The sequence below is a fragment of the Mytilus edulis genome, chromosome 8 (genome assembly GCF_963676685.1).
Source record: "Mytilus edulis chromosome 8, xbMytEdul2.2, whole genome shotgun sequence".
Lineage (NCBI taxonomy): Eukaryota > Metazoa > Mollusca > Bivalvia > Mytilida > Mytilidae > Mytilus > Mytilus edulis.
This window is the reverse complement of record NC_092351.1, coordinates 14,888,178-14,911,533: the sequence shown is the minus strand read 5'-3', so window position 1 is coordinate 14,911,533 and position 23,356 is coordinate 14,888,178. Positions and strand designations below refer to the sequence as shown.

At 30.0% G+C, this 23,356-nt stretch overlaps 2 protein-coding genes across 11 annotated transcripts in view; one reads left to right on the top strand and one right to left on the bottom strand.

The window, feature by feature from the left end:
- Window positions 1–4,556, top strand: part of LOC139484892 (protein Fe65 homolog) — a 122,738-nt gene extending 118,182 nt beyond the window's left edge. For 6 of the 7 annotated variants that reach the window (XM_071268935.1, XM_071268932.1, XM_071268933.1 and 3 more), the window contains one exon: window positions 46–4,556. In XM_071268935.1, coding sequence (XP_071125036.1) covers window positions 46–111 — 66 coding nt within the window. In that variant the 3' untranslated portion in view covers window positions 112–4,556. The remainder of the gene's footprint in view (window positions 1–45) is intronic. The other variant, XM_071268931.1, reaches the window with a different exon arrangement.
- A 7,592-nt stretch (window positions 4,557–12,148) lies between these two features.
- LOC139484885 (putative methyltransferase NSUN7) overlaps window positions 12,149–23,356 on the bottom strand; it is a 48,468-nt gene continuing 37,260 nt past the window's right edge. For 3 of the 4 annotated variants that reach the window (XM_071268907.1, XM_071268909.1, XM_071268908.1), the window contains one exon: window positions 15,823–17,487. In XM_071268907.1, the coding sequence (XP_071125008.1) occupies window positions 17,023–17,487 (465 nt within the window). In that variant the 3' untranslated portion in view covers window positions 15,823–17,022. Of the gene's footprint in view, window positions 13,936–15,372; window positions 15,394–15,822; window positions 17,488–23,356 lie in introns of those variants that run through there. The other variant, XM_071268910.1, reaches the window with a different exon arrangement.

The window sequence follows — 23,356 nt, the reverse complement described above, 5'->3', positions numbered from 1 at the left end:
TTTAATTAAATGCATAAAATTGTTTATATGTTTTTCTTTTTTCAGTCTTTTGGTGCTTGTTTTCGACATGGAGTTAAGAGCATGATAGAATCAATGAAATCTCCAGTCTAATAACACCAAATAAGGGGACATTCCAAATTGGGCAGACGACACTCAAACATAGAGCAGACGACAAATGATGTCTGAATTCCCATCATCCCAAAGATTGCATTATATAAACTGTAATCATCACTTCACAGTGTAAAATTGATTTCCATATATCTTGTTAATGTAATATTTATTATAGAAGCGACCATAGAAAACACAATGTCATCCAAATTATTTTAATTGTCAGAATAACAAGGCAATGTAGGTATTTATCATAATGAAACTTTGTTTTAAATTTCTCACAGATTAAATAATGGAATTGATAGAATATTGTTTGCAAATCATCTGAAACACAACATTTTATAACGTTCTAAATTTTCCGTCATTCTAATTACAACTGTCGATTATACCACATTCATATACTTATACATAAATAACTAGTCATTGGACTTATCAGGTTATGTTTTGTGAATTAAAACACAAGTCTTCATCTTAGATATTAAATTTACTTTTGAATATCTGTATAATCCAACTATATAAAGTACATACCTATTTTAATAATACATAACAAATTAGACAGGTCAAAAAAGTTCTTATTCAATTAAAAAAAATTTTATTAGGTGTAGTAATATGTATGCTTCACCTCACTGTCAATTATAATCTACAAAACATAACACCATAGATACTACCTCCTAAAAAAAAGTTATTTAACATAATCAAAATTGGTTGTTTATATCTTTCTGTTTCTATAAAATGTGCTGAAAATCTTTTGGGTTTTATTGAAAAATAATTTGGATGACTGCAGAACTCCATAGGCATTATAGAAACTGTCGTAAAGTAGCTTTTGTAGGACATTTGTTATCAGAAGTTTTAAAGGTTGTAAGTTGTTTGTGATATATAAAATAATGTGCAATACAAAAGTTTTATAACGATTTGTTTTAACAGGTTGCTAATTTATCCATTATTATTTTTTATCTCGGAGAACTTTTCACTGCCAATATTAGGAATAGGAAAGGAATGTGTAGCGCTTTATCTCTATGGTGCTAAAATCATGCAGTTTTTAAATTTAGAAAATATTCATAGATGATTTAGGATTTAAAGACTTCATAGTATTTTTACCATTTGCATTGTGCTCCCTGATTGTTATATTTGTTTTTTACAGCTGTGGAAAGAATTTTATGATATGTAAATTTTGCTAAATGATTTTTGAAAAAAATTGGAATGTCTTATTCATAATTCTTCATTTATATCAACCAGTCATACAAATTAAACAAGTTCATTTATGGGTAATATAAATGTCAGACGTTGTAAATTTTATAAATCATTTTGTTTGTCAATCATGAAAAACTCTGTTGTAAAAGCAAAGGCAATGTTTAGTTTGTTTTGAATTTTGTTTTGTCTTTCAAATAGTGTACATTCCTTTCATTTGCATTATAAACCAAAGACACGTTGTGTTATTCTATTTATTAAAATGTATCAACCTGTTTATAATTTTGTCTGCTGCAATATTCATATAGCAGATCTGTATAGATATAAAACCTCATTTAACCTGTAAAACATGTTAGATTCAATACTTCTAGATCCAGAACTTACTTGAAATTTCTTACGTACACATTAGACTAAATAGCAACACTAGATGAAACCAAAAATAGTTCAAAATTGAGTGCCATTTTTTGTTATGCAAAATGTTTTCTGCTGTACAAACTTGTTAATCTATTGTTAATTTGTTTATTTAATTTTTACCCTTTTCTGCTTTTGATTGGTAAACTTCTTCTGAAAGTCAGACATGTTATTGTTCATTAGTCAAATTATGTTTTATGAACGATTCTAATTTTTTTTTATACTATTTTTTTTGTTTTATATTTGTTTTAAACATATGTGATTTTGTCAAGATGTGGTCATAATGAGAATTTACCTTCTTTTTTCTTTTGTGTGCAATAAATTAAGAATTTAAAGTAACAATTTGATAGCTTAAATTATTTATAAAAAAAACATTAAATGTTAAGGATCATCTTAATTATGAAATAAATCATCATTAAATGTCTTGCAAGTATTTTTTCAATTGTATGCTTTCCATCTGAAACTTAAAATTGAAGTTGATATTTACTGAAATGACTTTTTAATAATATATTTTTTATGGTTAATATTTAATAACACAGTTTTAATTTATTGAAAAGATGTAGTTTTATTCTGAATTTTAGTTTTCAGAATTGAATCCAGTAAATCTTATTTCATTTTTTTCCATGAATTTAAATAAGAATTGTTGACAGTTCTATAAAAGTGATAAGTTTTCAGTAGAACTTTTTTTTTATGTAAATGTAATTGTTTATTATGATGCATATTAAAAATTTAGAGTTTGTAAACAGTGTAATATTTATATTTGAAATGTGTAGTTTATAGATAATTTTATATTAGATCTGTTTGTTATTTGCAGTTGTATTGTTTAACATTATAATTTGGTCAGTAACTTTTAACAGTTTTAGATTTTTTTTTTAAATTTTGTGTTCATTTGAGTAATAATTGGTGCTTTATGTTGAACCTAATGATTTTTTTAACCATACTTTTCATGCGTTTTATGAAAAGTAAATTAAATTAAAAAGTCTTTTAAATTTTCCTAATATTTTATGCAGAGTGTTTATTGTACAAGTCTTTAGAAAATTGTTTTATTTAAAGTTTAAACCTTTTTTTTGTAGTCCAAAGTTACAAATAAACAGATTTTGACCCCTGACATTTAGCTGGTTGTAACCATTAAATTTGTTGATTAAATTTTGTTTATGTCACAAAAGATACATGTGAATTTAGGTATATTTCATGGGGACAGAAAATTGGAAGTCATTGTTAAAATAAGTCACAAGTTGTATCGACTCAGAGCACTTTGACTACTGGTAAAGACACTGGTTTATTCATTGAATGTTGACCCCTGTCTCATTGATGTATAATCCACGTTCAGGTTAACAATCATCTTTCCACATTTTGCCATCAGATTTTCCAACAGGCATTTATCTGATGATTTTTTTTCTGGACAAAACAAAAATTTGGTATGATTTTGAATACTGCCAATGATGGTGATTGAATTTAATCCTCCTCCGTTTTAACATCCTTATTTCCGGTGTGTTTTTTATTTTACTAATCCAGTTTTATGATTTTTTGTTGATAGCTTGTTGAGTAGGTGTAGATCTGTGATTTGATTTTGGTTGTGATTTTGTTTTATTGATTATTTTTGAGATATGTATAAATGTGAGCTTTAAGTTTTGAAACAATGTTAACAATCTTACAGTTGTCTAAATAAGTTAGCATATAAAATAACAAAAAGACTATTTTCACGGTAATTTACTAAGATATTGAAGAACAAATTTTGAGAGTTAGATATGTGTTACTATACAATTTAGTTTATTTTCACTTGAACTATTTCTATGCATTAAAATTTTGAGTTATATTCTAAGATATTATCCAGAAAATCATTACTTTTATATGTCAATTTCAATTTTCTGAAATTTTAAAGATTTTTGTGTTTTTATACAACATATACTTTTTATACAGTGTGCATAAGTTGTTGTTTAATAGATGTCAGTAGTTTTCCAAAAGATTTGATATATTGAATTTCACAAAAGTTATTTCTCGATTTTCTTTACGCGAATCATGTTTGATGCTGATAATACATTTTCAAGGCGGTACCTAACACTACAGGGAGGATAACTCTGTAAAATCAGCTAAATGTTTTTATCATGTTGTATTGTTAAGGAAATATTAAGCTCCCCAATGATCAAAATTAGTGTTTGTCAACTGCTATATAACCAATGAATTTTTCTGATGAAAATGGTTGGTACAAATTTAAAAAATTTTGTCAAATGGTTAAAGTAAATATTTTGTAAAAAAATTATGAAAATTAAATGAGCCAAATTAATTTTAGTCAAGGTGTTGGGTTATTTGGGTACCACCTTAAACCAAACAAGTTAACAATTTTCTTGGCAGAGAATTGTTCTTTTTCCTTATAATCCAGAATTTTTTAGTTTGATTCTGCAGTGTTGAACCAAACTGCTCATTAGAAACTCTTGGCAATTTTAAAGTTAAGTATCAACCAATATTCTTCCACCTTAGAGAAATATGTTTTTCAATACCTAAAACAATTGTCTCATTATTATATCCAAGTCTTATGGCTATTATTATGCTGACAATGCAATGATTGAAGCCAAACTTTCAAAAAACAATATTTACTGTAGTCCAATTTCTATATCTTTATATTATCAAATACATCTCTTTATAACAAGAAGTTTAAATGCTTTTTATATGCACTGTATAATGAATACTCAACCATTTGTGATAATGGAACACAGCTACTTATGTTTGTTGTTGTATTATTTCATCATTGCTATTTATAGATCATGTTTATTCCATATCAGTTTTATTCCGTTTGCTATGGATGTACATTACAGATTTTTTGCAAGGGAAATAAACTTACATAAACTTAACTTTGTTATTTTGTTTTATGCATAGCATTCTACATGATAAAATGAAAGCTTGTTTCCAGTCTTGCTGGTCAACATTGAGAAAGTAAAACTAGACACATAAGAAAATGACTGTCTACTAATTGTTATACCCTTGCTGGTCAACACTGAGAAAGTAAAACCAGACACATAAGAAAATGACTGTCTACTAATTGTTATACCCTTGCTGGTCAACATTGAGAAAGTAAAACCAGACACATAAGAAAATGACTGTCTACTAATTGTTATACCCTTGCTGGTCAACATTGAGAAAGTAAAACCAGACACATAAGAAATGACTGTCTACTAATTGTTATACCCTTGCTGGTCAACATTGAGAAAGTAAAACTAGACACATAAGAAAACGACTGTCTACTGATTGTTATACCCTTGCTGGTCAACATTGAGAAAGTAAAACTAGACACATAAGAAAATGACTGTCTACTGATTGTTATACCCTTGCTGGTCAACACTGAGAAAGTAAAACCAGACACATAAGAAAATGACTGTCTACTAATTGTTATACCCTTGCTGGTCAACATTGAGAAAGTAAAACCAGACACATAAGAAAATGACTGTCTACTGATTGTTTACCCTTGCTGGTCAACATTGAGAAAGTAAAACCAGACACATAAGAAATGACTGTCTACTAATTGTTATACCCTTGCTGGTCAACATTGAGAAAGTAAAACCAGACACATAAGAAATGACTGTCTACTAATTGTTATACCCTTGCTGGTCAACATTGAGAAAGTAAAACTAGACACATAAGAAATGACTGTCTACTAATTGTTATACCCTTGCTGGTTAACATTGAGAAAGTAAAACCAGACACATAAGAAAATGACTGTCTACTAATTGTTATACCCTTGCTGGTTAACATTGAGAAAGTAAAACCAGACACATAAGAAAATGACTGTCTACTAATTGTTATACCCTTGCTGGTCAACATTGAGAAAGTAAAACCAGACACATAAAAAAATGACTGTCTACTGATTGTTATACCCTTGCTGGTCAACATTGAGAAAGTAAAACCAGACACATAAGAAATGACTGTCTACTAATTGTTATACCCTTGTTGGTCAACATTGAGAAAGTAAAACCAGACACATAAGAAAATGACTGTCTACTGATTGTTATACCCTTGCTGGTCAACATTGAGAAAGTAAAACCTGACACATAGGAAAATGACTGTCTACTAATTGTTATACCCTTGCTGGTCAACATTGAGAAAGTAAAACCAGACACATAAGAAATGACTGTCTACTAATTGTTATACCCTTGCTGGTTAACATTGAGAAAGTAAAACTAGACACATAAGAAAATGACTGTCTACTAATTGTTATACCCTTGCTGGTCAACATTGAGAAAGTAAAACCAGACCCATAAGAAAATGACTGTCTACTGATTGTTATACCCTTGCTGGTCAACATTGAGAAAGTAAAACCAGACACATAAGAAATGACTGTCTACTAATTGTTATACCCTTGTTGGTCAACATTGAGAAAGTAAAACCAGACACATAAGAAAATGACTGTCTACTGATTGTTATACCCTTGCTGGTCAACATTGAGAAAGTAAAACCAGACACATAGGAAAATGACTGTCTACTAATTGTTATACCCTTGCTGGTCAACATTGAGAAAGTAAAACCAGACACATAAGAAAATGACTGTCTACTAATTGTTATACCCTAGCTGGTCAACATTGAGAAAGTAAAACTAGAGACATAAGAAAATGACTGTCTACTGATTGTTATACCCTTGCTGGTCAACATTGAGAAAGTAAAACCAGACACATAAGAAATGACTGTCTACTAATTGTTACACCCTTGCTGGTCAACACTGAGAAAGTAAAACCAGACATATAAGAAAATGACTGTCTACTAATTGTTATACCCTTGCTGGTTAACATTGAGAAAGTTAAACCAGACACATAAGAAATGACTGTCTACTAATTGTTATACCCTTGCTGGTCAACATTGAGAAAGTAAAACTAGACACATAAGAAAATGACTGCCTACTAATTGTTATACCCTTGCTGGTCAACATTGAGAAAGTAAAACTAGACACATAAGAAAATGACTGTCTTCTGATTGTTATACCCTTGCTGGTCAACACTGAGAAAGTAAAACCAGACACATAAGAAAATGACTGTCTACTAATTGTTATACCCTTGCTGGTCAACACTGAGAAAGTAAAACCAGACACATAAGAAAATGACTGTCTACTAATTGTTATACCCTTGCTGGTCAACATTGAGAAAGTAAAACCAGACACATAAGAAATGACTGTCTGCTAATTGTTATACCCTTCTCTAAAAGTTTGGATTTTATTGCAATCATCTTGTACAGCCAACCTTCAATGTCCAACCTTCCTGACATTTCCTATCAAACTATGGAACACAATGACTTCATATTAAGTCAACAGCCCAACAGTGACAAGTTGAAAGGTGTATGCATTTTTTGGACCTCCTACAAGTTTTACAATACTGTTGACTTATGCATGGAGTATACTTAGCACAACAAACATGCATTTTTGTTATATTGTTATATACAACACATTGATATAAGTTCTTAGAGTTGTTGGTTTTATTTTAAAATATTCTTCAATTTAAGCCAGTTCTATATGATTTTCTTTCATTCTTCAACATTCAAAGCAAGACTTTTGAAGTACTTTTAGTAACATGACATGGTCTAATCCAGTATTGGTGAGAATCGGATGTGGATTCTCAAAACATGAAATGTGTGAAATGCAAAGACCTTTTTTTTTGTCATCATTTGTAAATGAAAGTTGATTTCTCTCATGATGTCTCAACATTTTGAAACCTTCAGTGTTTTATGGGAAGAATGATAATGGTGTCAGAAAGACTTATATTTGTTAAGTAAACTTCAAGAAGTCTAATTAAAACAATATAAAAGTGCTTACTGCAAATTTGGGTAATAATTTAAAAAAAAGGTGCAGAAACCGCCAATTTAATTGGTATTACATATAAAATACTTTAGTTCTTGGCATGGAAAAAGTAGCCCGTGTAGGAATTGAACACTTACTTTTAGGTCATGCACTATGTCTTCAATGAAGGCTTATATTTTCACATTCAATTTTAAACAAAACCAGTAAAAAAATAATCACCAATTTTTTTTTATTTGAAACTTATCTCAAGAAGATTATGATTAAGACTAAGGCTCTGGATTCTTCAAATGATTTTCTGGAAAGGTCTTTGATTGATTGATTGTTAGTTGATTAATGTCCAGTGGCAAATATGCCATGCATGTGCAGAATGATGTAAAGGTCTATAACAGCATGAACTTAAGAGAATTTCTGAAATGGCTACATAAAACATTTTTATAATGTGCAGATCATTATGCTTAAATTATTCCTTTCATAAAATTTAAAGTATCTGTAGGATGCAGACAATAATTACACTAAGTTCCTACTAATCATCTAGACATACTCCTGAAGGACGTGTTGAAAGCATACAGCTTTACTGACTTAAAAAAAAGCATAACAAAGAAGGGATTAGGATACCAAAGGGACTAGGATACCAAAGGGACTAAGATACCAAAGGGACACTCAATATCAGTTGAAAAAAGCAAAGCAAAAAAAAAGAAACAATCAAAAGACAACTACACTTTAAACACAATATAGAAAACTAAAGACTGAGCTACATAAATTCCTCCAAAAAATTGGGGTGATCTCGAGTCCAGAAGGGTAACCATATCCAAGAAACTTGCACAATTATTGCAATTCTGCTAATTTGCAAATATTGATCTTATATGAATTTCGATTAGATTAAGCAATCAAATGTTCTATGATCGATTTACCATTCAAACCATTATAGTTTTTACTTATGTCCTCCCGCTAGCATGTTTAACCCTGCCACATTATTTATGTATGTGCCTGTCCCAAGTCAGAAGCCTGTAATCCAGTGGTTGTCGTTTGTTTATGTGTTGTTTTTTTTTAACATAAATAAGACCGTTAGTTTTCTCGTTTGAATTGTTTTACATTGTCTTATCGGGGCCTTTTATAGCTCACTATGCGGTATGGGCTTTGCTCATTGTTGAAGACCTTACGGTGACCTATAGTTGTTAATGTCTGTGTCATTTTGGTCTTTTGTGGATAGTTGTCTCATTGGAAATCATACCACATCTTCTTTTTTATATTGGTTATGTTGTAATATTTATTTTTTCTAAGGGAATTTGTTGTTGACAGCAGCTCTCTTGTAACTTTCTGTTAAATTCATACAAAGCTTTCTTAACTTACGGGAATGTAGAGGTTGAATTGCTGTAAAGGCACTAATATAGTACATGTATTAGTTTAAACATATTTATTTATAGTGGATTGGGAAAGGTGTTATTGCAACTTATATTAATCCCTGTCTACTCTGCATGTGCAAGTGCTACCTTGAAGTGGCATTAGCCTGCTCTTTTTCAAAATCTACAAGGGTGTCTTTTATATTCAAGAGACTATATATGGCTCTCTCTTATCTACGGGTCATCCATTTATGGTCCCCTTCTGAGGGACTATCAACCTATCTCAAGACCATACTTGCAGATGTTGTCAAGGGAGAGCTGATATTTCAGTCGCTGAAATTTTCTCCCCGGAACGAGGATCAAATCAGGAACCTTTGTGTAAGTAGTTTGATGTGCTAACCACTACACCACAGCTCTCCTATAAAGACTATATGTAAACCTTCGGATGGAACAATGTGTGTATTGTGTATTGTTGTCCTGGTGTATTCCCCTACATCGTAAATCAATGTTGTACAGGTTTAATCAGCTGTTTGCATATGTTCTCAGTACTAAATAGTATCCACATATAAACATATATTGTGATTTTATTTATCAAGCAACTCTGTGAAATAGTTTAAAAAGTAGTCATGAATCTTTTAGAGTTGTTTCCCTTTAATCATATAAATTTTTGTAAACAGTTAATGATAGAAAAAATATTTAAACCTGAAATGTTTATAAATGGATAACATCAAGCAATTAAATGTACAAGGATCTGAAGTTGAATTGTGACACTTCAAATGCGAAGTAATGTTTTTGCACAACATTATAAACAATGAATTATGTTTTATTAATACATTAACTTCTAATTACAGTAAGAATGAATTCTTGAAGTAGCTTGTACACCTTGAGTATTGAAAGTCATGAGGTGTATAACTGTTGAATGATACAGATCAATTATCAGCTAGGTTGTCTGCATACTAATATCATAAAATATCAGCTGCAAGTCACAACATAAAGCTTTTTGTCAAGTAAGCACAGTGAATGATTTCAAAATGCTTCATATTGTGTCAAGCAGATGATATCATGCAGTTTCAATATGCAGATCACCAGATATTTTATTTATCACATTGTTTTTGAGAATTTTGCATAATAGAAAAAAGTACTTTCTTTGTTTTACCAACAAAATGGAAGACATTATGTTCAGGTCAAACTATAAACATTATAATGCCATATGTCAGGTCAATGTATTTGACGACACAAAGCAGTGTTATGTTATTAAGAACTGAACACAGTGATATAGACAGTATGAATGGAGAAGGGGAACGTGTCAAAGAGACAACAACCTGACCAGAGAGCTAACAACATCCAAAGCCCACCAATGGGTCTTTAATGCAGCGAGAAACTCCTGCACCTAGAGGAATGCTTCAGCTAGCCCCCTGAAAAAAATATATACCAGTTCACGAAATATACACAAGAAACTAAAATTAAAAATCATACAAGACTAACCTGTGAGCTTTCATCTAACCTAGATCTCTTCTCATGGTTTTTGTAGTTTTGTCACTTTATCAGATACATGTACTATAAGCAATAGGTAAACTATATTTGATGTATGGAATGATAGTGGACATGTCTGTCTGGTAGTCCATATGATTTTGACCTCACTTTCATGGTTCATTTGTTGATGTTGAGTTTTGTCCCTTTTTAACATTAAATGCATCATCTGTGTTCCATGGACATATTCCCCATTTATTTGTATGTTGTGTTGGTGATGAACTTCCATATTACATACTGGCATTAATCATTTGTAGGTTATAAAATAAACTAACTTTATTTGGTAGATAACTAAAAAGGAGCCTTTTTTTATGTTTTAAGTTTTAATTGATACAACTTTACATCATTTCTATGTATTTCCTTAAGCTTCAATGCTAGATCAAATTCTAAACCGGTATTTTGCATTTCATTTGCACCGATTTTTCTTTTCATTTGCCCCAATTTTTGTACTGTTAAATTACCGGTGAATGTTATTTTTCATTTATCAAATATAGTTGACCTATGGCATATAGTATTAGATAAAAAGACCAAAACTCAAAAACTTAACTTTGACCACTGAACCATGAAAATGAGGTCAAGGTCAGATGACACCTGCCAGTTGGACATGTACACCTTACAGTCCTTCCATACACCGAATATACTAGCCCTATTGCTTATAGTATCTGAGATATGGACTTGACCACCAAAACTTAACCTTGTTCACTGATCCATGAAATGAGGTTGAGGTCAAGTGAAAACTGTCTGATATAAATAAGGACCTTGCAAGGTACGCACCTATCAAATATAGTTATCCTATTACTTATAATAAGAGAGAATCATGAAAACGAGGTCAAGGACATTGCACATGTGACAGACGGAAACTTCGTAACATGAAGCATCTATATACAAAGTATGAAGTATCCAGGTCTTCCACCTTCTAAAATATAAAGCTTTTAAGAAGTGAGCTAACGCCGACGCCGCCAGATCACTATCCCTATGTCGAGCTTTCTGCAACAAAAGTTGCAGGCTCGACAAAAATCGGCGCAAACGTCATACGCCCTTCTAAATATATCTCTTCAGATATATATATATTTCTTTTAAGTTATGAACACCGGAATGTAAATTTTACCACATTTAGTTGTTTAGAAAAAATAAACGTGTTTAATGTATATAATAGATTAAATGTTTCATTGGTTGAGTTAGAACTGACCATGTTTGTATAATGTCAATTCAATATTTCCTGCTATAGTACTACATGTATAATGGAATTTATTACAACTGTGGTACAAGTAAGAGGTCTAGCTAGCTATACACCAGGTTAAATCCACCATTTTCTTCACTAGGAAATGCCTGCGCCAATTTGGGAATATGACAGTTTTTAATAACAAAAAAAATAACAAATAAAAAAACCTCACATTTTTCACCTTGCAATGTTTCTTTTATCTAAATGAATTACATTTTTAAGGGAAACTGTTGCAAATATCTGTAAACCAACAGTATGTGTAGGTCTTTTTTTAAGCTTATTTTGCGATATCTAATTTGCACAAAAATTACTATTAGTTCAGATGTTTTTTAAGTTCAAAGTATGACATTAATGAAAAGGTGTAGTTCAGCAAAGGTTCAACTAATTCCCAGCTTCACTGGTTTTTTTTCAGAAGAACATATGTGGATATAAGAAAATGTGATATGTGTGCCAACGAGACAACTTTCCATCAAAGTCACAATTTGTAAAAGTAAACCATTTTAAGTCGCAGTACAGCCTTTAACATTGGCTCACACAATATGTGGTTCTTGATAAAAAATACAATATACAATATTTTGTTTATAATTTTAATAACATTGAACTTCTATTAACAAATAAATATAGAGCACTGATTTTAAAATGGATGGATACAATTATTTATTGTACATGTTTGTAAATTGGACGGATATGTTCATATAAAATAATAATAATAAACTTAACAATTCATTCATCACAAAAGCTTACAATTTTGATACCAGACAAAATGGCTGTGCGGCCTAAAAAAATACTGCCTGCAGTCAAGGTTTTCTTAGTGCAAAACAGTCGCATCTCATACATATAAATGAAAAAATCCTCCAAATGGAGGGTTTCACTTTTAAATGGTTTTTCCAGAATTTAAAAAGAAAATAAAAATAATGCCCACTAATTTATCAACATTCTGTTTATATTGGGTTCAATTCTCTTTCAAATTCTTCATTGAAAAACACATCAAATAATGATAACCTCCGAACTTAAGGGTGTATAGTTTGGCCACCCTCAAATGCATTGCCTTCTCTATTGAAACTTGTCTCAGAAATACACAAGACAAAAAGCAATTATACTTCCAAGAATATATTACAAGACTTTTTCTTTTCTTCAAATTAACTTACTTTCCATTTTCTTTAATTAGATAACTTTAAGAAAGTTAAATCATATGTAATGTATATATAGTCATGTATAAAACATGTTAAATGCAAAATGGTACATATTATACAATTTATGAATGATAAAATGTAACATGGCTATGGAAGTATTGATATGACAAATATAAATGTTTGAAATGTTGTTATGCACATAAGTAATCAGACACAATAAAGCACTATGTATGAATTTACAAAGCTGTAATACTATTACACATATAAATATTACAGTCCAACCTTTTGTTTAATACACAGAATATAAGAACAATATTAAAAATGCATTAACTTAATTTTTATCAATACTGATAGCATCATGGTTTTAAACAATTTTCTTTTGTACTTTGAATTCAGTTTTCTGTAATTACATACAACCAGTTGTTTGAAAAAAATAAAGACTATATAAATAATGTATTTGACTGTTCTTCATTATTCTACAATCATCTCAATTCACTTTTTCAAACCATCCCCTCAAATATTGAATAATTTGGATAAAAAAATATTCCACCCATGACAACCTGAGGGTTCTTATGGGAAACATGTATGAAGGGTTTGGCAACCCTTTTTTTTTTATAACCTACCCCACTAATTCTTATTTTCACTTGTACATGTATCACAATTGTATTAACTTCAAACCCTATTTTACCCATACTAAACTATTTACATATGGGATCCAACCCTTCATACATTTTTGGAATAGCCTATTTATTTGAAAATGGTGAAAATCCTAAAGGTTGCGAGACACTTGAAATTAAAACAAAATTCCATCTAAAAGTCAAAAGAATTCTTGGTTTACTTTTTAACATATCTTTTTATGAGCTGATATAAAATCAACTTGTTTTTCCCATTACTTTAAAATACCCACTGTTACATTTGTAAATAAAAAGTTTTTTTTAAAGACGAATCCTAGTCATAGGGATATCATCATGATCTACCAACATGCAAAGTCAAAACAAATTCAATAAATAATTTAATAACAGAATTGCTTTTACAATCTTCCAGACTCAGATCACGTCTTTGTAAGCATTATGTGTATTATCTATGATGTGAAAGCCTTTCGAGTGCTACTTGTAGACTTTTGACTGCCGTCGAGACTTGGTGGAGGTCGATGCATAATACATGTACATTTCTTACAATGTACGAGGTGATTGAGAATCTGCTCATGGCGTATCCTTCCTTTTGGTTCTGTCAAAAATCAATTCCTAATTAAACAACCTCAACACAAGCAAACTGATTTTTTATTTAAATCATCAAGCTATAAACAGATGTTGTATTTGTTCTTTCTCATTGTGTGTTAAAAATTAACAAAGTCGTCTCCTATACTTTGAATCTGAGATGATTAAACATATTTCTCTTAGACAATAGTCATCTTTTCAAGGATTTTTATGATAGTATTTTCAATATGTTATTTCAATGAGCTAGCACTAATTTTTTCCAAATTGAAAATTAAATTCAACTCAATTTCATTTCAACAAAGACTCCCTCAAATATTTCATCAATTTGAGAACCAACCAAAAGCATTAAATTCATCAATAATTATCATAAAAAGTTGTTTTAGTTTCAAGAGGTATGACTGAAACCAGTATTACTGAAAATCCATCCAATTCAAAATAAATGAAAGTTTTGTAATTAAATATTCAATGTTTTTCAAAACTGGGTTTTGTTCAATTCCAAATGACATCACTGTTCAATGTACTTTAAAATTTAATATCTTTATAAAAATACACAATGAAGTCATTTTGCCAAATGTTCAAGCCACAGTGACACAAATGTTATCTTATTAAAATCCTAAAGTGGAAAAAAGATGTCATGCAGTCAGGTGAAATGAATTAATGGCCGTTATAAAATCGAAACATTTAGCAAAATATGTCATGCATGCATTCCGTAAGAAAAAAAAGTCCAGGTATAAGAAGTACATTTATTACTGAGCCGTAAGCACATTGATATGTTCGATTAAGCAAACATACATACTGCTTTTAATGCATGCCGTCATCTTTTTTATACATGCGTCAGAAAAGCTAGAGTATGTCTTGATGTAAGAAGATTAATAATTGAAAAATACATTTGTATTATCTGTATAATTTGATGTAATAAATGTTAAAATCTTGATTTACGGAGGACAGGTCCATTTCTATATATTAACAAAAACTTTTATGAAAAGACAGAATCAAATAAGATATTAAGCACCTATATAATGTAAAATATTTTTGATAAATCAATTTGATAAATATTTAAATTATATATACAAGTTAAATTGATATAACCTTTACATATTTATAATATCCCTAAACCATTTTCTGCTTGGCATCACTACAAAAATAGAAGTCTTAGTACAAAAATATTATTTGTAAATATATCTTTTATGTTAACTAGTGATGACATTTTATAACGAGTGCACAAAGTTTCAAAGTATTGCAACTTATTTTTACATCGAAGCATCCAACCAAGGTAACTGGTTATTTTGTATTTTGACAAATGACAATGTTAGGCTCATTATCTATCTTTCTGAAAAACTTTTAAACCAGTGAGAATAAAATCAAACTTGTGGTTACATGCAAGAAATGGAGTGAATACTTCAGTCAAAAAGTGAAAAGTCAGAAATTACATTTCAGTTTGTCTTACCTCTTTGTAGCTTTTCTCTTTCTTAAATGTAAAACAGATCTTAATCAACAATAGTCAATAATCAAACATCTTTTTCCAGATAAAAAACAACAAATATAACAAGAAAACAAAATTAATTTTCTTTGAACAATGCAAGTAAATACATCTTACCTACATCTATCAACCAATAGTTAAATATGACATTGTTATAAAATTATCAACATTGTTGTTAGATCTTACTTTTGTCCATTCATTATTCATTGAGAGGCATAAAAAAGTAATTTCTCAAATATTTCTCATCAGTAAGTAAATCACAGTAAGCCAATATAGGAACTTTATATCAATTCAATTTATGCTAATAATACAAATTATCATAAATAATTATTTTATTTGGACATTATAATGAATAAAACAAAACTATTGTCATCTGTTAAGAATGAAGATAATGGTTTTTACTGACGTAAAATGATGACAGAACACAACTAAATCTACATTATTGCTTTTTTCCATTATTGAAAAGTAGACCAGGTTAGGGGAATGTAAACAAATTAATATTCAACTTATATAAAACGGAAAGGCCCAGTAAAGTTTAATACCACACAACTTTTTGTTGTCAAATATTAATTTGATAGATAAGAAAATATTGAACAATTATCTCCCATACAAACAGATCACAAAAGGTTGAAAGTGAAGATGTAATTCACACCATAAAATAACACCAAAACATGGACATTAGATTATGTTTAACATGAAATAAATTATATATAAATTACCATTAACAAAAGGCTGAAAAGATTGCAATAGAATTCATGCAAAAGGTCAAGTGAATGAATGAAAACACAAATATTGCTGAACTTTCTTAAAAAGTTAATTAAATATGTGTACATACATATATAAGCTATTCAAGAAAGTAATTAAAACGACAGACATTGAAAGAAAATGTCCTATAACATAAGAAGAAGAATTATTTCAAGATTGAAAGCAAATGTTTTGCATTCTTCTCCTGAATATTTTAGCAATCTTGCTATTGATCCCGTTAGGGTTAACCAGAGATAAATTATATTGATGGTAAACATACGTTAATCAGACTTATAAAGAAATGAAATTGTTGCTTTGAACTTTCTTTTAACAGGAGCAATGGCACAAACACTGCTTTTTAGAATATTTTCTTGAATAGCTTACTTAAATGAAAATGTTCAATTGCAGTAGTATTTCATTATACAACACAAACATGGCACATATATACAAGTCAACAAAGCTTCATTCTCACTCACATAAATATACTATAAACCAAATAACTTTCAGGGACACATTATTTGGCATTAAGCCCTCTATCCAGTTGACTTTCTAGCAATTTATTTTTCTAAATATAGTTATATAGTGAACATGCAATTTACTTATTCACAGCCATTTATAGAGCATTATTTTTCCACAAAGATTGCCGATTTCAATTGCTTGCAGAAATTAGTTGGTTTACAGTATTTTCAATATCATACATTTATTTTACATGCTATACTTCATAACATAACCAATGAATCATATTGTTAGCACCACAAAATCTAAAAATAGAACCATGTGATCATGAACCATGTGACCATACAAGGACTAGGTGAAATTAAATTAAATATTGCTTCATATTAACGAATGATGTGAAACATTACAATGAACACTTCATCTAAATGGTGCCGGGTGCTTGATAACTTTTATATGTTCTGAAACATGCCTGGTTTGATCTTTGAGTTTTTTATCGGTGAACACTTTAGTTTGAGACTGATAAAGACGAGATCCTACGGACGTTCCAGAGATGGTAGATTTTGTGCTAGCTGAATGGCGTCGCCATTTCATGGCGGCATTTATATAACTAGCCACAGGACTCACACCCTGTGGTTTGACATAAGCTTTAGGGTGCGGCGTAGAAGAAGCATGGTGCACAGGAAGCTTTCTTGACCCTTTTTTACCCCGTTTAGGAAGCAGTTTTGGTTCAGCCTCAGCGTCATGGCCATTGGGGATATGATCTACTTCACCATTTGTCATTTCTGAATTCACAAGTTTTTCTTTCGATTTCTTGGTCGGTAGTAGACCTCTAGCTTGGGCTCTTGCTAAAACATCCCTGGCTGCTTCTTTAGCATCTTCTGGCTGTGAATATACAATTATTAATCATATTTAAATTTGATATCAAAATTTATTAGAAGTTTTTAAACCTGTAACAAAAACAACAAAGACAAATAATATCAAATTCTTCAAAATGAAATGTATTTAAGGAATGACTGTAATATTTTTTCTGTCTATGAAGAAATAACATTAAAAATTTGGTGCACACTGAATAACGCGCGTAGCGGGTTATTTAACAGTGTGCACCACATTTTTTATGTTATTTTGAATAGACAGTAAAAATATTACAGTCATTTCTTATAATTTAATTCTAAATTCCATTTTAAACCGTAGAAAACCATGAAAAAACGTTGATGATGTCACGGTCACATGACTGAATTATATCTATGGGCTCATAACAAAATAACGTCAGCCAATCAGAAGACGTGTTACATCCAAAATTAAATTGTTTACATATAACATAGGTTCCTTATTGAAAAAAACTACAATTTTACAACACTAATACTTATAGCGTTAATTTTTATTGGACATGAAAAAGAATAAAATAGTAAGTACTTATCCATTTGTAAAGCATTTGTTGGACATTTAACAAATTCAAAGGTTATTTTAACATGGGAAATATGCTGTTGGCATTTGCAAATCATAGTAAAATATATATGTACAGTAATACGCAGGGAAAGCACAATATTACTCATTTGTCAAACGTTATAAAAATCATGACGTCAAAAAATGACACTTGAATGCCAATTTTGATAACAGAGAACACTTCTGACCATTTTATATTCTTCATATTATAAAAGACTGATTCACCATGTTATTGACCTTTGTAAAATCAGATTCAAAGTTTAACTTTCATGTAGTCAAAAATTGAATGTTTACACATGTAACCAATAGTTCAACCTAAGCAAACTGAAATATTTCACCTGATTATTTTTATATTAGCCTACTCTTTTATAGTATAACAAATATAAATATGAATGTTAATAATATAGATATTAAACAAACAAATGCTAGTTTTATTAAAATATATTATATACAAATTATAATCAGATTATTGTTGTTCATGTATTACATGTATTTTAGGGGGTGTCAATTAAAATATCAAATGGACCATGAAAATAGATATTTGCATGTTAGGTGTTTTGGACTTTGTTTTGTAATTTTTTCTTTAACTTAAAATTTGTATTGTCCACTTGACATCTTCTTCCATTTACAAAGTCAAGCTGTAAAATGTTACTATAAATGTTGAATTGTACACACCCATTTTCATATGCATCTGCCATCACAAAATGGGGTTTGACTTCACTTCATGTTAAACATCTAAGGATCAATATCAAATTCACCATGGAATATAGCTAATTAAAGTTTTATTAAAATATTTAAACTATTTACTTGGTCAGATGCATGAAGATATCGAAACTTCATGGAAGAATATTCAATAAATTGAGAAAACAAATTTATCATAAAACAGAAAAAAAAAAAGAAAAAAAAATCACTTCAGGCAGTCAAATATGACATTGTGCAATATAGAACCAATTTCTACCATTTTTTTAATCCAACTGCATGAAGGTTCAGTACCTCACTACAAGGAAAGATTTTGTTTTCTGATATTTGATCGAGTTGTTGTCTCTTTGAAATATTCCCCATTTCCATTCTCAATTTTATTATCTAATTGTGTTGTGTTATTTGTATTAGCACCAGATGTGTGATACTAAAATTGAGAATGGAAATGGGAAATATGTCAAAGAGACAACAACTCAACCAAAGATCAGAAAACAGCCCAAGGCAATCAATGGTTCTTCAACACAGCGAGAAAAACCCACACTGGAGGTTGTCCTAAGCTGGCCCCATAGCCACACTTTCACAGGAAAACCATGACATTGCTGCACTTTTGTTGTATAATATAATTCTCTATACTTTCATTACAAATTAAACCCTTAGCCTCAACATTTAAACAAACATCGATCTTAAACAGACCAAGTGTGAGAAACCAACTATTTTTTACCCTCATAATTTACATTCTTACAAAAGATTTTTGTTTTAAAACAGTTTAATTTAAAGAGGAAAGTTGATTTTTTAATATATCTGTACTTATATATAAAGTAGCCATTTGTTTAAATACATTTAACTGCCATTAATTTATTTCATAATTTTTCAAACAACATTACCTTACATTTTAAGTGTTTTAAATTTTTTAAATAATAAAGCAATGTAATACTTATTGATTAATAAATAGGACACTACCCTTACATGCCATTATACTCCTTTATGTGAATAAAACATTCTGAAAGCATGAATATTTTAGAAAAGTTTCCTGTTGTTTTTATTCAACAAATGTGCTATTTTCATCGTCTTAGTATAAATTCTCGGATCAACGAGTCTAGACAGTAAGATAGATTTACCACAATGACCAAGATTTCTATAAGATAAATAAAAATGTTTGTATGTTGATAATCAGTTGCTTTTAAACATTGTGAACAACTCTGTCATAAAAGTTTACTTCCTCATCACCATGGAAACTGTCAACAAAACATTCCCATTTCATTGAAAAAAATCTTGAATAAAGGTTAAAGAAAATGAGTCAGACATCAACAGAGTTTCCCACCATACACTGATTCTTACTTAAGTTTCATCATAATAAATGGACAAACATGGCACTTAGAAATTTACTCTGACAGTATGCAACCCAGTTTCCCTAACAAGTTGGAAAAGTTTGAAGACCTAAAGGTTTTTTGTGTTTTTTTATTTATTATTTTGATGAGCATATCTAGTGGATGCTAGGCCTTCAAACTTTTCCAACTGCATAGGATTTTCTGTAATCAAGGAAAATATTTGAGGTGTAAATCAGAGCAAGCAATATCATTGATATTGTCTAAAACTTTAGCATCTATTTGTTTACTAAGTGGTCCAAATGATATTTGGAAAGTGGTGGTCCTAAGGGTGCAATCAACAGTTTTTTACGTGACGTCATTCTGTAACAGGGCATGTAATAGTGGACCCATCATGCAGAAGTCAGATATTCATAGTTATATAGATATCTATACATCAATGGAAAGATAATTCTATGAACTTTCTGAATAAATAAAAAAAAATCCAACATCTCTTGTTTAAACATGCAAATTGGTACAAGTTATCAGCTGGAAATTAGGCATTTTCCCCCTAAAAAACCTTAAAAACAGACCACCTTTGGACACACGGATCAGTAACCTGTGCATATATTTGAGATTTCTTATAATATGCATTTCGAAGAGCTTATCCGGCTGATTTAAGAAAATGTAGTTTCAGCCTACGTTCGCCTGCTCCGAAAGGAGCTATCTTACCTGACAAATCAAAGTGCTTTTTGCAACAGGTGAAAATCAGCTGTTTATGGAGTTGCCTCCCATATAGTAGGAAGTCACAAAAACATTTTTTTTTTTTTAAATCTTGACAAAAGTGGCATTTTAATTGAACTTCAATATATGTTTTTCACATTGAACATAAAAAACAATCAACTTTTTCATTTAGTGGTATATAAACAGCAGGGAATTCCATCAGTATGTAAATCTCACTGGGGAAATACCCCTAGTTTTTAGTACGAAACTGTTTATAGCACCCTTAAGCAAAACCTTGTATGCGATATATAAAAAATTCTCAGCTTTTCTGAATCTGTACACTATACCGATTAAAATGATGTCTTACTTTAAGGATTGTGACCACAAATAGTGAAACTACAGCTCTTTTTTTATGTCGCGCGGTAGTGGCATATTGGCCAGTGGCAAACAGTTTAACTGGCAAATCCCAAACATTTCCTGTATCACATTTTCATCAGTTTTACAAAGAAAATAAATCATAAAATAGGGTTTCTTTTAAATAAATAGAATAAAAACTATGAAATAGGCATGAATAAAGTTACTTTAAATAGATTTTGTTCCTAGTACTATATGAACTAAGTTATAGCTGAGTTGAGAAAATATTGAAATAGTGTTTTCTTAGGAATGGCATGTGTACCTTTTTGACTATAAAAAGTACCAAATATATATTATAATGAATAAAACTTTATGTAACACTGATCAGGAGTAAAGGTCAAAGTAGAAAAAATCTACACTTTTCATATGCAACTTTTGGTTCCAAATATATGAGAGATTGAATAAAAATATCATGACGTCGCAAAAAATTAAAAAACTTCAATATTCGCACAGAGTCTGGTTTTCTAATATCTGGTTGCTATGTACAAATCTGTAATATTTGCATTAAATATACCAAACTGATGCTTTTAAATTAATGTATACATGCCGTACAATATTTTTCAGAATTATTTTACTCCATTTGCAAACACATTTCTATGCTAAAACATCACTAATATTTTGTATTTGTCCCTTAAGCAAAACCTTGTATGCGATATATAAAAAATTCTCAGCTTTTCTGAATCTGTACACTATACCGATTAAAATGATGTCTTACTTTAAGGATTGTGACCACAAATAGTGAAACTACAGCTCTTTTTTTATGTCGCGCGGTAGTGGCATATTGGCCAGTGGCAAACAGTTTAACTGGCAAATCCCAAACATTTCCTGTATCACATTTTCATCAGTTTTACAAAGAAAATAAATCATAAAATAGGGTTTCTTTTAAATAAATAGAATAAAAACTATGAAATAGGCATGAATAAAGTTACTTTAAATAGATTTTGTTCCTAGTACTATATGAACTAAGTTATAGCTGAGTTGAGAAAATATTGAAATAGTGTTTTTCTTAGGAATGGCATGTGTACCTTTTTGACTATAAAAAGTACCAAATATATATTATAATGAATAAAACTTTATGTAACACTGATCAGGAGTAAAGGTCAAAGTAGAAAAAATCTACACTTTTCATATGCAACTTTTGGTTCCAAATATATGAGAGATTGAATAAAAATATCATGACGTCGCAAAAAATTAAAAAACTTCAATATTCGCACAGAGTCTGGTTTTCTAATATCTGGTTGCTATGTACAAATCTGTAATATTTGCATTAAATATACCAAACTGATGCTTTTAAATTAATGTATACATGCCGTACAACATTTTTCAGAATTATTTTACTCCATTTGCAAACACATTTCTATGCTAAAACATCACTAATATTTTGTATTTGTCCCTTAAGCAAAACCTTGTATGCGATATATAAAAAATTCTCAGCTTTTCTGAATCTGTACACTATACCGATTAAAATGATGTCTTACTTTAAGGATTGTGACCACAAATAGTGAAACTACAGCTCTTTTTTTATGTCGCGCGGTAGTGGCATATTGGCCAGTGGCAAACAGTTTAACTGGCAAATCCCAAACATTTCCTGTATCACATTTTCATCAGTTTTACAAAGAAAATAAATCATAAAATAGGGTTTCTTTTAAATAAATAGAATAAAAACTATGAAATAGGCATGAATAAAGTTACTTTAAATAGATTTTGTTCCTAGTACTATATGAACTAAGTTATAGCTGAGTTGAGAAAATATTGAAATAGTGTTTTTCTTAGGAATGGCATGTGTACCTTTTTGACTATAAAAAGTACCAAATATATATTATAATGAATAAAACTTTATGTAACACTGATCAGGAGTAAAGGTCAAAGTAGAAAAAATCTACACTTTTCATATGCAACTTTTGGTTCCAAATATATGAGAGATTGAATAAAAATATCATGACGTCGCAAAAAATTAAAAAACTTCAATATTCGCACAGAGTCTGGTTTTCTAATATCTGGTTGCTATGTACAAATCTGTAATATTTGCATTAAATATACCAAACTGATGCTTTTAAATTAATGTATACATGCCGTACAATATTTTTCAGAATTATTTTACTCCATTTGCAAACACATTTCTATGCTAAAACATCACTAATATTTTGTATTTGTCCCTTAAGCAAAAC